The 14232-nt window shown below is 36.7% G+C and overlaps 1 protein-coding gene across 8 annotated transcripts in view; it reads left to right on the top strand.

The window, feature by feature from the left end:
- The first annotated feature begins 138 nt into the window (after nt 1–138).
- The window catches only part of CSPP1 (centrosome and spindle pole associated protein 1), a 60194-nt gene continuing 46100 nt past the window's right edge, over nt 139–14232 (top strand). For all 8 annotated transcript variants that reach the window (XM_041473780.1, XM_041473782.1, XM_041473779.1 and 5 more), the window contains exons 1-6: nt 139–216; nt 4348–4451; nt 5019–5115; nt 9221–9321; nt 10012–10035; nt 12293–12373. In XM_041473780.1, coding sequence (XP_041329714.1) covers nt 4350–4451; nt 5019–5115; nt 9221–9321; nt 10012–10035; nt 12293–12373 — 405 coding nt within the window. In that variant the 5' untranslated portion in view covers nt 139–216; nt 4348–4349. The remainder of the gene's footprint in view (nt 217–4347; nt 4452–5018; nt 5116–9220; nt 9322–10011; nt 10036–12292; nt 12374–14232) is intronic.

Raw genomic sequence — 14232 nt, 5'->3', positions numbered from 1 at the left:
CCCGCTGCGGTCCTTTCAGACCTGCCCTACTCTGGGATGCTGGGAAGCCCGCCCGCCGCCGCCTGCCCTCCCGCTGCCTTTCCCCGCCCGGGAGGAGGCGGCGGCCGGGTCGCGCCGCCCTCCGGGGCAGCGGGGGGCGCTGCGCGGCGCCGCCCGCCGGGTTCCGGGGCGGCAGTAACGCGCGGGGCGCGGACGGAGCCGTGGCCGCCGGTACCGGTGAGCGGGCGGCGGGGGCGGCGCGGCGCTCGGGGGCTCTCCTCGCAGCCCCGCCGGGCGGTTCCATCGCCCGCATCGCTCACAGTCCGGAGCGGGCGGCGGCGGCAGCGAGGGGGGTTCGCTGGGCAGCGGGACGGGCTCCGGAGCGGGACGGGGCGGGGGCGCGCCCGGGGCGTACCGCCGGGTCTGGGGGTCCCCGCGGGGGCGGCGGGGCTCGGCTCGGCTCGGCTCGGCTCGGCTCGGCTGGGCTCGGCTCGGCTGGTCCCGGCCCTCCGGAGGGGCCGCTTGTTGTGCGGCCGTTGCCTGACAACGGCGCCGCGATCCGGAAAGGGGCCGAGCCCCGAGTGCCGCATCCCCGCCCCGAGCTGCTCCCTGGGGCGGCGGAGCCTCCGGGAGTGCCCCAGAGGTGCTGCCCAGGAGGGAGGGGGAGAGGTTGGGAGGCGGGCGCTGCAGGCCGGGGGAGAGGCGCTTCCCCGAGCTGTTGCTCTTGGAGAAATAAACCTGATCTCCTGGGTCTGAAAGCTTTTCGAAATTAGTGTCTTTTTGGATCAAATGACGTGCTTTGAAAAATAGATAAGCCATGTAGTGGAGGGAGAGTAACTCGCGCAACTTGTTGCTTGGTTGCTCAGAGGATAGATTGCCTTCTCAACTGCGAAAAAGTCGCGTTGCTTTAGTCAAGAGTTTATTATTTGTGAACGGCCAGATCCTGGAATCTGTGCTTTTTTAGCAATGAATTTGAAAGAAAAGTCCAGGGAGCACGTCTCTGGCAGCAGTAGCTTATTCTAAGTGCCATTCACAAGGGTACAGAAGCAGTCAGTACTGATTCCTTAGGAAGTTTGGGTTAAACTTTAAACAATGTTTCTTAATGACACAATTAGTGGCCGTGTAACTTGTAAGTGCAATTACTAAACGTGGCATATAGTTGCTCTTTCAAAGCATTTCCCTCCTTGCCACCCGTGCTGCAGTTCACGTGGATGGGAATTATCATTTTGCCAGAGATCCTGATGATATTTCAATATTGTGGTGGCATAGAAAGACGAAATCTGCTTGCACATGCTGATTTTAAATTTTGCGCGTTTTCCTGAGCAATTAGGAGGGGAAGGGAAAGATTAAAATGGAATTCAGTAAACATTGCTTCAGGTGTTCAAGTAGCTACACAATACAATACGTAGGTAAATAAAGTACATACAATACAAATGCACATAGATGTTTTGGATACCTTGAATAGAGAGACATACATTGTTAACTCTTTTTGGGCATAGATCCAATAAAAATCTCATGTTCAGACTTGACTTACTGTTCTTGAAGATCTGTATGCTTCATATTGCTTGGTGTGTTTGCTTAAGTTGAAGTCTACCTAGGTGACTAATTACTCAGAGTTCCTTTTGTGAAAGCTCTGAATAAAGAAAGGAGGCTATGAAAGTCTAAAATCTTCTTGAAAGAAAAAAATAGTAAAAATATTTTAATGGGACATTTTCAGACAGTACTTGAATATATAGCAGCAATATGTTTAATGGAATTTCATTTTGAATAATGCATTGTTTTGGGAATGCAGATGATCCAAGATTAAAATCTGCAGGAGCTAAAGAAAGGCTGATAGATACGTCCTGTCAAAGTTTTTTTTTTAGAAATATCATTTACAAAATACTTTGTTTTCCAAAAAGCTGTAAAAATATGCTTACACCTCATAATTTTGAGGGCATATGGATAGATTTTTAAGTGTTTACAGCATATCGTGGCTTTCCCTTTGCGCTGTGTACATGCCCGTGGAGCGATATCTCCCAGCTTGGTTTTGAATCTGCTATTTTACTAGTAATTGCAAGGATCTATTAATGCGCAAAAAGAATTCAAATGCACAGCTAAAATGAGAATAAATGATTTTGTCCTGAATTGGTATTATAGTGTCAGGCTGTGCCTCAGTGTTTGTGCAGCCATGGGAAGCCAGTGTGAAGTTGACAGTTCCCTGTGAGTTTGGTGCTGTCACCTCCGAGATAGTTCACTGCATGCCTGGGAGCCGTGGTAGCCCTCTCCTCAGATAGAAATGTGTTCTTTCTTTATTTTTATTGTGTTTAGTTATGATCTCTTCACATGATACAGTAGATGATAAAATTGTCTAATATTCATTATGGTATTTGCTTGCATGCTGGTATATTTTTGGAACTTAACAGTGTATACTTCACATTGAAGTTGTCACTCTTTTGCTTAGAATAACTAAGTTCTTTTTTGGTATAATGTATTCTTTTTGCTTATCTCATAAAGTTTGCATTCTTGCATATTTCAAGAAGATCAGCTCAAGTTAGAAGGATGTTAAGACGTAAAATGTCTAGATATTTCTAAGAAGGATTTGGCTACGCTTCCAGGCAATTGTGCTGTATTAAAGGTATGCTGAATCAACAGTGCTGTAGCATTAGTCAGCTTAGTGTTCTCCAAGGCCTGGAGTTGCCAGCTTTCTTCAAACCAGTTGAATTTTCTGTGTAGTTAAACTGTAATTATTTTGTCTTTGGTTTTTAATTTATTATGTTGCTCTTTTGAGCAGTATGATAGGAGTGCAGAATGCTGGAATATTCATTGTGTTCCTCATGCTAGTTAGAAAGTGCACTGCAAAGACTCTTTTCCTTATGCCAGCTCTCAGAATTAGTTTGGTACCATTCCCATACAGTGATTTGGAAACAGTGCTGGAATTTATAAATGCTGTTGTAAATAGAAATAGGAAATATAGGCTATTGTAAATGGAGATAGGAAATATAGATGTTACTTTCAGTAAGCTTTTGGAAAGGCTTCTCACGATGCCTCCTACGTGTGGTAATTTTCCTCTTGATGACTGTGCAGCACTGGGTAGGTGATGACACCAACTTATAAATTCTTTTAATATGACAAGTTGTTTCACCCTTTCAGACCAGTTTTTTCATTATTGTTATCTAACCTAATAGGCTAAATAAAATTTACCATGCCTGGAAACTTATCCTCTTCCAGATTTCTTTTATCCGTTATTGGTGTGCAAAACTAATGAGATTAAAGATTTAGGACAAATCAGATGGGGGGATTTATTTTTGGCATTGATTGTCCTGTATTACCACTAGGAATTGTAAATGGTTTGGCCGAGTTCTGCCTCCTTTGTAACAATATTATAATTTTATATTATGAATCAAAAAAGAGAAAAAATTTAAAGGAGTACATTCTAAGGAATACATCAAGCAAATGTGTTCTGTAAATTAAGTTAACATCCAGTTACTTCACCTTATCTTATAGAATGTATGCATTTTTTATTTCCATTTTGCTTCTACTGAGAATTTATCCCAGTCTCTCTGGACACATTATTTTTATGTTTACCTGTGTGTCACCTTAGTATCTTTGATGTGGTGGTTTGAGGTTTTTTTGTTGCTGTTTTTTTAAAGTTCTTCAGTCCTCTTCCTGAAACTGTTTTCTAATATACCTTTATCATTGGCCTTTTGTTTACTTCATACAGTCACATAAAGATACTGAATTAGCCTCAAAAAAAACCTGCTGTCTTAATTTAGATACTGGATGTGATGGGATTTTTCAGGAACCTGCATAAGCAATCCTTTTGCTTAAGCTGCATGGAGTGATTTGAGGGTCATAATTTTCTTAGCAATTTCTTCTCATGATAGTAAGTTAAGCACAGAATTAATTGTGTGATTTGGTCCTTATTTTAGACTGTGGATATATTTTGCACTTTTTGTACATTTTTCTAATGATTCCTTCATCCTTCATCCCATGTTTGCTTTTCTGTGTTTTCTAATTTTGATTTTTATAGCTCGCTAGAAGTAAGCTTGTGCTGGTGTGTAGTGAGGGGTCATTGGTAGACTTGCAGTTAAAACAAACAACCCCCAAATACTTCAACCATGTCAGGAAAAAAAGATTGGAGAAGTTTCGTCAGTCTTGTAATCTGGAATTTTTGAATTTTGTCTCTGGTGAGACATCAAGTAGTCTCCTCCATGGATGGGTTTCCCAAGTCAGTTGTTTTGTTGACCCAGCAAATATCTTAAGGTTTGTAGTTCTGAGGGAGAAATTGGATTATTTTTAGCTGCTGTCTTAAGCAACAGTAATTGAGCTTTACATTTTTGGAGTTCACATGTAAATGCCATGTTCTACATCTCTTCTGTAACCTAGAAATGATGGCGGATGATTTAGAAAAATTTATTGAAGACCAGAAGGCCAAGTTGGCACAAGATAAGGCAGAACTTGAAAATGATCCACCTTACATGGAAATGAGGGTAAGAGTATTAAAAAGTTTTCCTGAATTTAAATACTTCTGTTGCCAAAGTCTTGAATGAAGCTTGTTCTTACTGTGCTCTTAAAACTGTATTTGTTGGTAAAGAATATATTAAATATTTATCTATTCAAAGTAATTTCCAACTTGAGTACTTCATATCTTTACGTGGATTTTTAAAAACAAGTTTGCCACCAAGCGTACACAGTAAGATTTGTGTTTTGCAAGTGAGAAAAGTTTTGTACATGGCTTTTATTACTCCTTCACGCTCCCTAGGGAAGCTGATTAGCAGGGATCTGTCCTCTGCCCACTCCAGAGCTTGGATGTTGGAGTGGGAATGGAAGGTATAAATATCCTCAAAATTTCTGTTCCAAAGTCTATGAAATATAAAAGGCAAATAACAAAAAAATCTGTTCTTATCACAGCTTTCCTATTAGTAATTTTAATGTATTAATCCAGCATTACTTTCAATCTCTCTGTTCTCCAGTGCTAATAATTACATTACTAATGTTCTTTTATGTGATATTTCCTCTGCTTTGTGATGCAATAAGGCATTTTGTTTTGTTTTCAGAATAAGGAATCAGAGAAGCTTTCTGAAACTAGCAAGATGTTAATCTCCATGGCTAAAGAAAATATACCTCCAAACAATCAACAGAACTACCCTTTAGGTACAGTATATTCTTTAATTATGTCTTCTAGATTTCAGTAGCATTTAATTACCTTTGACAATTTTTGGGAGGGTGTTACTGCTTTGTATCATTGTGATTAGGATGATCATTGTAATTCAAGTGCATAATAATTCTTCAGTCTTCCAAAAGTCTTGGCATTGTATGCAATTTTTTTTTTGTGGTTAGGCTTTCTTTTTTTCTTTTTTTTTTTTTTTGTCTGGCAGGAAAATATGCCAAAAGCCGTCTCTTTCTTCTTGCAAGGAAGTGCCATTAAAAATACTCCAAATAAACCAAAAAACTTGCTTGACAGTCCTTGATAGGTGATGTGTCCTTTCCAGTTGTATTTGGGTGGAGCAAAATCTTTGAAATTCTGTTTTTCATCTGGACTTTAATGCAAAAGAGTACATTCCAGGGAAGCAGGGCCTCTTTCTTTCAGCCTCTTAAGAGTTCTAGTCCAACTTGGCTAAGATGCACACAGTTTAACTAATTTTTCTTTTAAACAGTGTCTTTCAGGCAGTTTAAACTGTTTCTATTGCTTTTGTAATTTTGTTACAATATAGTTACTCATTGTGCAAGGAAAGAATGAGGACTTAATTTTGATTGAAGCCTTAACCAGGTGAAATGGTTGGATTTATTTTGATGTGGCTACCAGCTTAATATCTGTTTACTTTATATATTGTAATTTTTCTTCTTTTCTCTGTGTTCTTTGTGACATTTAATTGAAAATGTGTGATAGTGTTCTTTTCTTCATTTTCCTTACTTGTCCTACCATCTCCCTTCAGTAGGCACTACTGTTTTTTCTTAGCTACACTTGTGTAGCTCAGGTTGGTTTTGAGAGCTTCACAACTTTTCTGTGTCCTATTTCTTGTTGATAATTAACTCTTTTCTTTCACATGGAGACACTTTGGGTTAGTTATTAATTAATTAACCTCATTAATTTTCATACTGTGCCTACTGTAATTCTGGTGTAATTCTGCAGCTTCCAGTGGGATGGAGCTTGAGCTTGTGAATTTGTGGGTCTGAACTGGTCTTAGCTTCTTAAGTAAAAACATGGTTTTTATAGAGATGCTGTATAAATAGAACTTCCAGCCATCAGCAAGGCAAACTCCTCAAAGACCTTTAGAGGAAAACTTCACTTAAAAGTACTTGAAATGATAATTGAATATTCCTTGCTTCCAGAAGTGATAATGGATAAACTTGGCTAGAGGGCAGCATTTGAATAAGTATCTATCACATATTTTTGGCCGTTTTGTTTGGTTCAGCAGGTTATTCCTAGTGTTGATAATTCTTTTCTTTACTGAGGAAACATATGATACAGAAAACAGAACACAAAAGGTAGTATCCCACTGGCTGTGGCAGACAGTTAAGCTTTATTAATATTAAAATAGTTTTATTTCTTGTTGGAGAGCTATAATTGCATGTCATGTTGTGTTTGTTACTGTAAATTTGACCTAACTGTTGACACCTGAATATACTAACACAATGAAGTATTATAGATGAGGGGCATTCACAGGTGATCTTAAATGAAAAGAAAAAGTAGGGGTTGCCATGTTGTGGTTTAACTCCAACTGGCAACTGAGCACAGCCACTCACTCTGCACCAGCAGGGTGGGGGCAGAGAACTGGAAGAGTGAAAGTGAAAAAACTCATGGGCTGAAATAAAAATAGTTTAATAATTGAAAAAAGAAAATAATGAAAAGGAAAATAACAAAGAGAAAGAAGTAGAACTCAAGAATGACAAGTAATGCAAACGTGAAACAATTGCTCACCACCAACTGATGCCCAGGTCATTGAGCAGCAGATCCCACCAACCTCCCTCCTAGTCTTGCTGCTGAGCATGATGCCATATGGAATGGAATATCCCTATGCTCTGGGGTCAGCTGTCCCAGCCATGTCCCCTCCCAACTCCTTGTGCATCCCCAGTCCCCTTTTTGGTAGATGAGAAGCAGGAAGTGTGAGTGAGCAGTAACTGAAATATCCCTGTGTTATCAACACTGCTTTTTCCATAAATCACAAGCAATTCCAAAACACAGCCCCATACCAGCCTCATATCAGATCTATGAAGAAAATTACCTATCCCAAACCCAGCACTTTTTTTTAATAATCATTTGGGTGCTGAAATGGATGGTTGCTGATATTACTGGCTTGCTCTGCTTTAAAGCACTGTAATTTCCTGTGGATTAAATCAGATAGGACTTGTTCCTTGGTAGCTACAAAGTATATTTTATAGTTCTAGCAGTAATGTTGAGATTCAGACTGAATAAAGTTGCAGTTATTTCTCAACATTACATGTTTCTGTAAAAACGCATTTAAAATTGTAACATTTAAAAACAATCATTGTCAGTGTGATTATTTGTGGTTAATAGAAAATGAAATGGGAAATAGATACAACAAATACAGAATAAAGAAAAGTAAAAAAACAGTTAAAAAGAAGGTATATCTCTTATTCTGTCAGAAGAATTCGGAAAAAGTTTGCATGAAATTTGGTTGAATGAATGTTAACTGAAGTGATTTTCCTCTGCAAGACTCTCTCAGAGTAAGTTTTTGAAGTGGGTTGTTAATATCCCCCAGATCATTACCGATAATTTTTATCTCAGTGCTTTTATGGTGGCCAAAAAAAGTTATTTCTAACAAAATTATTTTTAAACCTTTTGTTTGAACACTTCACATATTTGAATCAAAGCACTGGATTCTCACTCCTTTTCTTGTTTTTTTTTGGTACTGAATTTCAGTGGCATCTGTGAAATTACTGAATTAATCTTTCCTCCAACTTGTTAGTTGCTTTTTATCTTATTCTTGGTCTTCTAGAATTAATTCAATGGTAATTAGGCATAAAATAAAAGACAAGAGCAAAGCTGAAGCAAACTATTTCTTCTGTACTCTATTCTGCTTTATAACACCTTTTCTGAAGTTTGAAATGGTACATTGTTTTTTTAAATGGAACTCACCTTATGTGCAAAACTAGGAGAAAAGGAACTTGCAGAAGTTCTCATGCTGATTTGGGTTGATGGTTGGACTCTGCAGGCTGTTTTAGATTAGCATAGGAGATATTTAATCAGGTATTGGGTCCTTTGGTTCTGAATATCAGGCTGACTCCTGTTTGCCACTTCTTCCCTGTCACACTGTTTTGCTGGCTCATGAGGATAGAACAAATCAGAATGTATCTTGAGCCAGGCCAAACAAACTACCCTACAATAAGTTAGGACTGATCTAAGAATAAGTCTTGAATTTCTTCTCTTCCCTTTTACTCATTGCTACTAATTGTGAATAGATCATGAGATGTAGAAATGCTTTTAGAGAAACAATATGAAATAATAATAGTACACACACTCACTCCCAGTTGTAATCTTTGTCATTTGTTGTGTGATTTTGTGGAATTCACTACTCTGTGGAGAGTGGTGAAAGTGACTGCAGAGATGGCCTGCTGGTGTAGAGGATGTTTAATATAAATATTTTTAAATGTATTTTGGGAACAGCAAACAGCTTGCATAGCATTATATTTTATTATATTTTAAGAGTGCAGCTGTTATGAGACCTGAGCTGTTGTGAGTAATCTCAGAAAAGTACTAATGTGTTTTGGGTGTACTACGATTAAAAGCACTGAGGTGGAAAGAAAAATGATTATTACTTTCTATCATATGGTCAAATTCCCTCTAGTTGTGTAGGAGCAAACAAATTTTTCACGTGCTAAACAAACAGCTTGTTGCTTTCATTTGGGAAAGATTTTTTTCTATTGTGTGGTAAACACAGCTTAAAATATCAGAATAATTTAGAAGCTCACATGTCAAAGGAGATTTCTTTGGAAACATACATTGACAAAAGAAATATGTACAATATTCAAATAAATTCAGCTTATGTTGTTTTTTGTAATGGGAAGAAAAAGTAAAGGATGAGAAGAAAACTATCCAAATACCAGTCTATTTTTCTATGCTTTTCACTCAACTACTCATACAGAGAAGGTGGTTTTTTTCAGCTGTCATTTAATTGCTGGTTGTATGGTTAATTCTTTTTTTATTGCTTGTGTCTAATAAAAATTCAGACATAGCTTTTGCTTTGTATTGATACAGAACAGTAAATAATGATATTTAATGGTGTTAAACGTTCAGGTGACTATGGCTTGAGTTTGCCTCTTGGAGAAGAATATGAACGAAAAAAACATAAACTCAAAGAGGAACTTCGACAAGATTATAGGCGATATCTTTCTCAGGTAAAGTGTCCTGTCTGGTTGCTTGACTTTAGTGAGTCTCTTAAAATTATTCTCTCATTTAATTTAATGAAAATTAATACATGTAGAAAAAATTTTTGAGGAGGCATTCATTATGAGTAATGGCTGATTTTGAAGACTTGAGTGAAAGTAATTTCAAAATGTTTATGTATTTTAGGCTTCTACAGATCTCGTTGCCATGTGACTACATATTATTTAGTACACTTCTTTCTATTTTATTTATTTGTTTTTGCTTCTCCCTTGTTTTTTTTTTTTCCTAAAGAATTTAAAAGCTGATACTTGCTGAAGTACATATGTATTCTGTAGTCTCTAACTGGGGTAAGAATATCCCTGTACTTAGTGTGACTGCATTTGGCAGCTTCTTTTCAATTTTAAAAAGAAAAACCTTTGATGTTCTGCTTAACATGATTTACTAAATGTTACAGTAAATTTAAAATTGAAATGATATGTATAAAATGTCATCATCTTGGGAATATTCTGTAGCTGCTCTGCATGAATCAGAAAAAATACGGAACCAAATAATTTCTGTTTTATAAAAATACTATTTACCAGTGTCTTTAGTTCTTAAAATGAATGAATGGATTTGCTTTAAGAAAGGAAGTATCTTATATTAAGTCAAATATTTTTGACTCAAAGACTCCTTTTGAATAGTATCTTTTCCCTGATTTTTAGGGAATTTCACAGGCAAAAAGAAAGGTAGGGTGCCTTTAATATTATTTTATTTTCTTTAAAATTAGTTGCTTTTTGCTTTGTTTGAAACTTTATGCTCTTGGAATTTAAAAAAAATCATTACTTTTATTTGTGCTTTGTGCATTTATGCATGCTGTGGTGATTAGCTGTGACTAACATCATTGCTTGCTTTGTGCAAAATGATCACTTACATATATTATTTTCCATTCATAAGTTTTTAAAACACTTGTTGATTTCCTTTTCCCTATGCAGTTGCCATTGTTGCTGTCTAATGCTGGCTCTACAATGGTTTTTGTTTTAGTAGACATTTGCTTCAAGGATTATCAGTTCTGTAGATAGTAAGAGTTTGGGCTTTTTTTCTTGGTATACATATTTTATAAAGTTAGAATAAAATCGTAACTTCTATAAATATTAAATATATCATCGCAACCAGAGTCAGGTTTTTTTCTTCCCTGTCTCCACTCACCAGTGGTGCTTAGGGAAGCAGTAGAGCCAGTTTTTTAGCACCTACTGGCCAGAATGCAAGAATGCAAACAAGCATTATCAGGAAAAAGTAACACCTCTGGTGTTATTTTTACAAGCTTTGTTTAATTAATTTTAATTTTTAAAATATTTTTATGCTTTTGTGTATGAATAATTTTGGAATTTTATGATGTCCATCCAAATTGTTCAGATTGAACAACATCAGTAAAGGACCCAGAGATAATGTGGTAGAAACACAGTCTGCTGGTTTTTTCTGAGGTTTTGAGTAACATGCATATGATATAAATTTTCTATATTAGCATGCACTAGCATTCTTAAATAGCAATAGCAACTGTCTTCTTAATCTCTAACCAAAATCATCCTTATATAATTTTTCTTTCTTTTTTAATTTAAAACTCCAGATTATTTTCAAAATTAGACTATCGTGTTAAAAACTTAATGTTTCGTAATTATCACCAAAGCACCCAAACAGTATAATTTTTACATTGACATTTAGTGTCTTATGCTCAACTGGACTTCAGGGTTTACAAGGCCTTTTTGTTTGTGTGTTTGGTCTAGTACCTGTTAGCTATATTAAGCTGGTAAGGACTGAGGAAGAACTAACATAGCAATCTCTAATTTCTTTTCCCACCTAAAAGTGGTGAAACTTTTAGCAATTGTCAGAGTGATAATTTTTTTGTTAATAGCTTGCTTAGTCTTGCTTATGTAGAAAAATGCAGCTTCCACATCAGGTTCTGATTTTGGAAAGGATGTTTGTAAGATGAGAGGTAACCTCTAGAGATGTCTTCAAAATGCATGCAAAGAATTACATAATAATGAGGATTACAATTTATTTTCTATTTTATCTAATAGAAATAACTTGGTTTTCCATATACATCTAGTTGTCTTGGTGCTTGAATATCATTGCATGATTATTAAATTCCTTAAATATTTTAATGTCTAGTTTGAAATATCATTTATAATGATGTGGTTTAGTACTGGAGCAGGTAGAGCTCTTACTTCTTGACATTCCTCTAAGCATTCAGGCCACATTGCAACATAGATAAGGAAAGGAAACAATGCTAGTGAAATACTGTATCTCACCATTCCCATGTTCAGCTCCTGTCACACAAATAGATGATCTTTTTATTAATCAGATTTATAAAACATATGATTGACTGGAAATGGCCTGTGTATGCTTTTAATAAAGGAGGGATGTATGACAAATCCTCCATACCTGGAATCTAAAGACCTGCATCAGCAGTGGTATTTGGTTTGAAGAGCTGGTACTTTGACTTGCTGCACAGCCCAGGTCCCAAGCTGTGGCCCAGGGATCTGTGTGGAGCAACAAACTGGTTTTGATGGGAAGTTCTCTGATAGTGGCTGATGGTCCATAAAGAATTACAAGATTTGGTGGTGGGTCATTATCCTGGAAAATTTGGGCACAGCTGGTGTGGAAAACACTGTTGAGATAGAGGTGTACTACTATTAGCATGAATTCCATCTGTCAAAATAAGAGGCAGACATATATTTTCTGCTGTTAAAAAAAAACAGTTTTTCATCTCGAGTAAGGAAGTGTCTTGGAAGATTCCTTTTATTTCATTTACTTCCTGCATTCCTTAACTTCATTTATGTGTTCCAAGAACATCCTACATTTTCAGAATGTGAAGGTTGTCTTCAGTCTTTATTTCATCAAATTGCTCAAATTACTTCAGAAAATATACTACCTAACAGCTCTTTAATGAGTAAGATTTGGTATTTTAAAGTTTATTGAATGGTTTTAATTTTTTTTTTAATGTAGAAAAATTATCTGACTACTGATGAAGTAGATCCATATACTCAGGGATTATCTCTTCCTATTGATGAGCGAAGATCTGCCAAGGTAAATATATGAAGGAAATTAATTAAATGGAGTATAACTTGAAAATGTACCTGGGTGTTGAAGCTATTACAGAAAAAAATATTTCCATTTAAGTTTTTTGTTTGGTTGGGTTTTTTCTTTTTTTTTCTTACACAAATGAATGTTTTTAGAGGTGGTAATTAGTAAATTCTCAGAAAAGTCTGTTCCTTCAATTTAAAAAAAAAAATTGAATCCTAGGTTACCTGTATTCATAAGTTTTAGATATTTGGTTTTTATTACCTAGATATAATTGTATACTAGTTTGAGGTTTGCTACCTCTGATGCACACTTCTAGAGCACTTGATCTGTTGAAAACCTCTAGTGGTTGTGCTTGGATTTTGTTAAGCAATCACTATTGATCTGATCTCCTGCCCTCATGCTGTTGGCTTTATAGTCCCAGTTTCTTATATTTGCTCGTAATTTGATCCATGAAATTGAATCAGCAGAAACATTGTAATTTATCAATATTTTTTTCTGACAAATACTACTGTTTGGTTGTTAAGATTGCTCATAGCACAGCAGAGATTCAAGGCAATAAGATAATTTGTGTTGCTAGAGAAGGACTAGGCATTTGCACACTATGAGGTTTTATTGGGTTTTGGTTTATTTTTTAACCTTTGTTGTCTTCAAGTTGCTCTGTTGATCTGTGTTTGGGGCTATGCTGTCACTGCAATCTGGTGCAAGACTTCTCCTATGGCATGGGTTGGCCTTGCCCTTGTACTTAAACTTTCTGCCCCTCTTGTGCTCTTGGTTTGGCTGTAGGAGGAGCCAGGTGAGACCTCAAAGTGAAAATTGCTTTTATGAAAAAGCCCTAAACTGCAAGTTATACAAGTGTAAAAAGGAGGCAGCAAGAATGAAACACCCAGGAAGGGGGAAAGGACTCCTGAGGGCAGCGTGCACGTGTACTGCGTTTATGTTAGCTTCAGGTTCTCATGACCTTTTTATTAACCCTTGCAAGTATGTGTGCTGAAACAGTGAAAAATAAAGTATATTTAATTAATTCTGTGGAAATTAAATAAGTATTAGTACTGGAAACGTCCTATCATTGATGGGTTTATATCATATCAGCTCTGTGCAGGTGTGTTGTATCCTTTTTAGCCATCTATTTGTTGCTCTTGCAGAACCTAAAAGCTGCCAGGAGATGTCACACTGTGCCCTGTTAATCATTTGGCTTCTGGGCAGAGTATTGAGAGGTTACCATTTGTATTTTGGTTTGCTTTATTAGGTCAAATGTGCAGTCATACAGCATATTGAATTTTCTGCTGAGTGTTTTGCTATCTGTTAAAGACAGTGCAGCTTTCATGGCTGTCTGCATGCTTTATATTGTCACTGTTAGAAAACCTATAGACAACTTTTTTTTTTCTTGAAAAAAAACCCCAAAAAATGAAACAGTTTTGGAGAGGATTAGTCTAATCTGCAAAACTTTTAGTTATCTGGTATTTATGTGGTGATTGAGATATAAATTATTTTTGTTGGAAATTTGTTCATGAGAAAGTAAATTTATGTGTGATGGTCAGATTTTGTAAATACTTTTGCTTTTTTATTGGTAAATGCTGCAGTGGAAAAGAGCCTCATTCATAATACTGTAGTATAATTCTCTTTTTTCCTTTATGTGATTGTTGGAATGAGGTAGTGTAAGAAATACTCCATGCTCTAAATGGGGACTAATTTCAAGAAATAATACAAATTAGAGTTTTCTTTATCTGGACACTTTTGTATTTCATATTATATTATTAGGCTGTTGATGTGCAATTCATGTATATTTTTAGACCTGAGAAAGCTAATTATAAATGTTATCATGTTGCAGAAGTAGCTGGGACAACAAGCATATATCCTTTTTT

This window comes from Pyrgilauda ruficollis, unplaced genomic scaffold, assembly GCF_017590135.1.
Source record: "Pyrgilauda ruficollis isolate IOZ18807 unplaced genomic scaffold, ASM1759013v1 scaffold30, whole genome shotgun sequence".
Classification (NCBI taxonomy): Eukaryota; Metazoa; Chordata; class Aves; order Passeriformes; family Passeridae; genus Pyrgilauda; species Pyrgilauda ruficollis.
The sequence above is the reverse complement of the archived record's forward strand: the minus strand, read 5'-3'. Positions and strand labels throughout refer to the sequence as shown.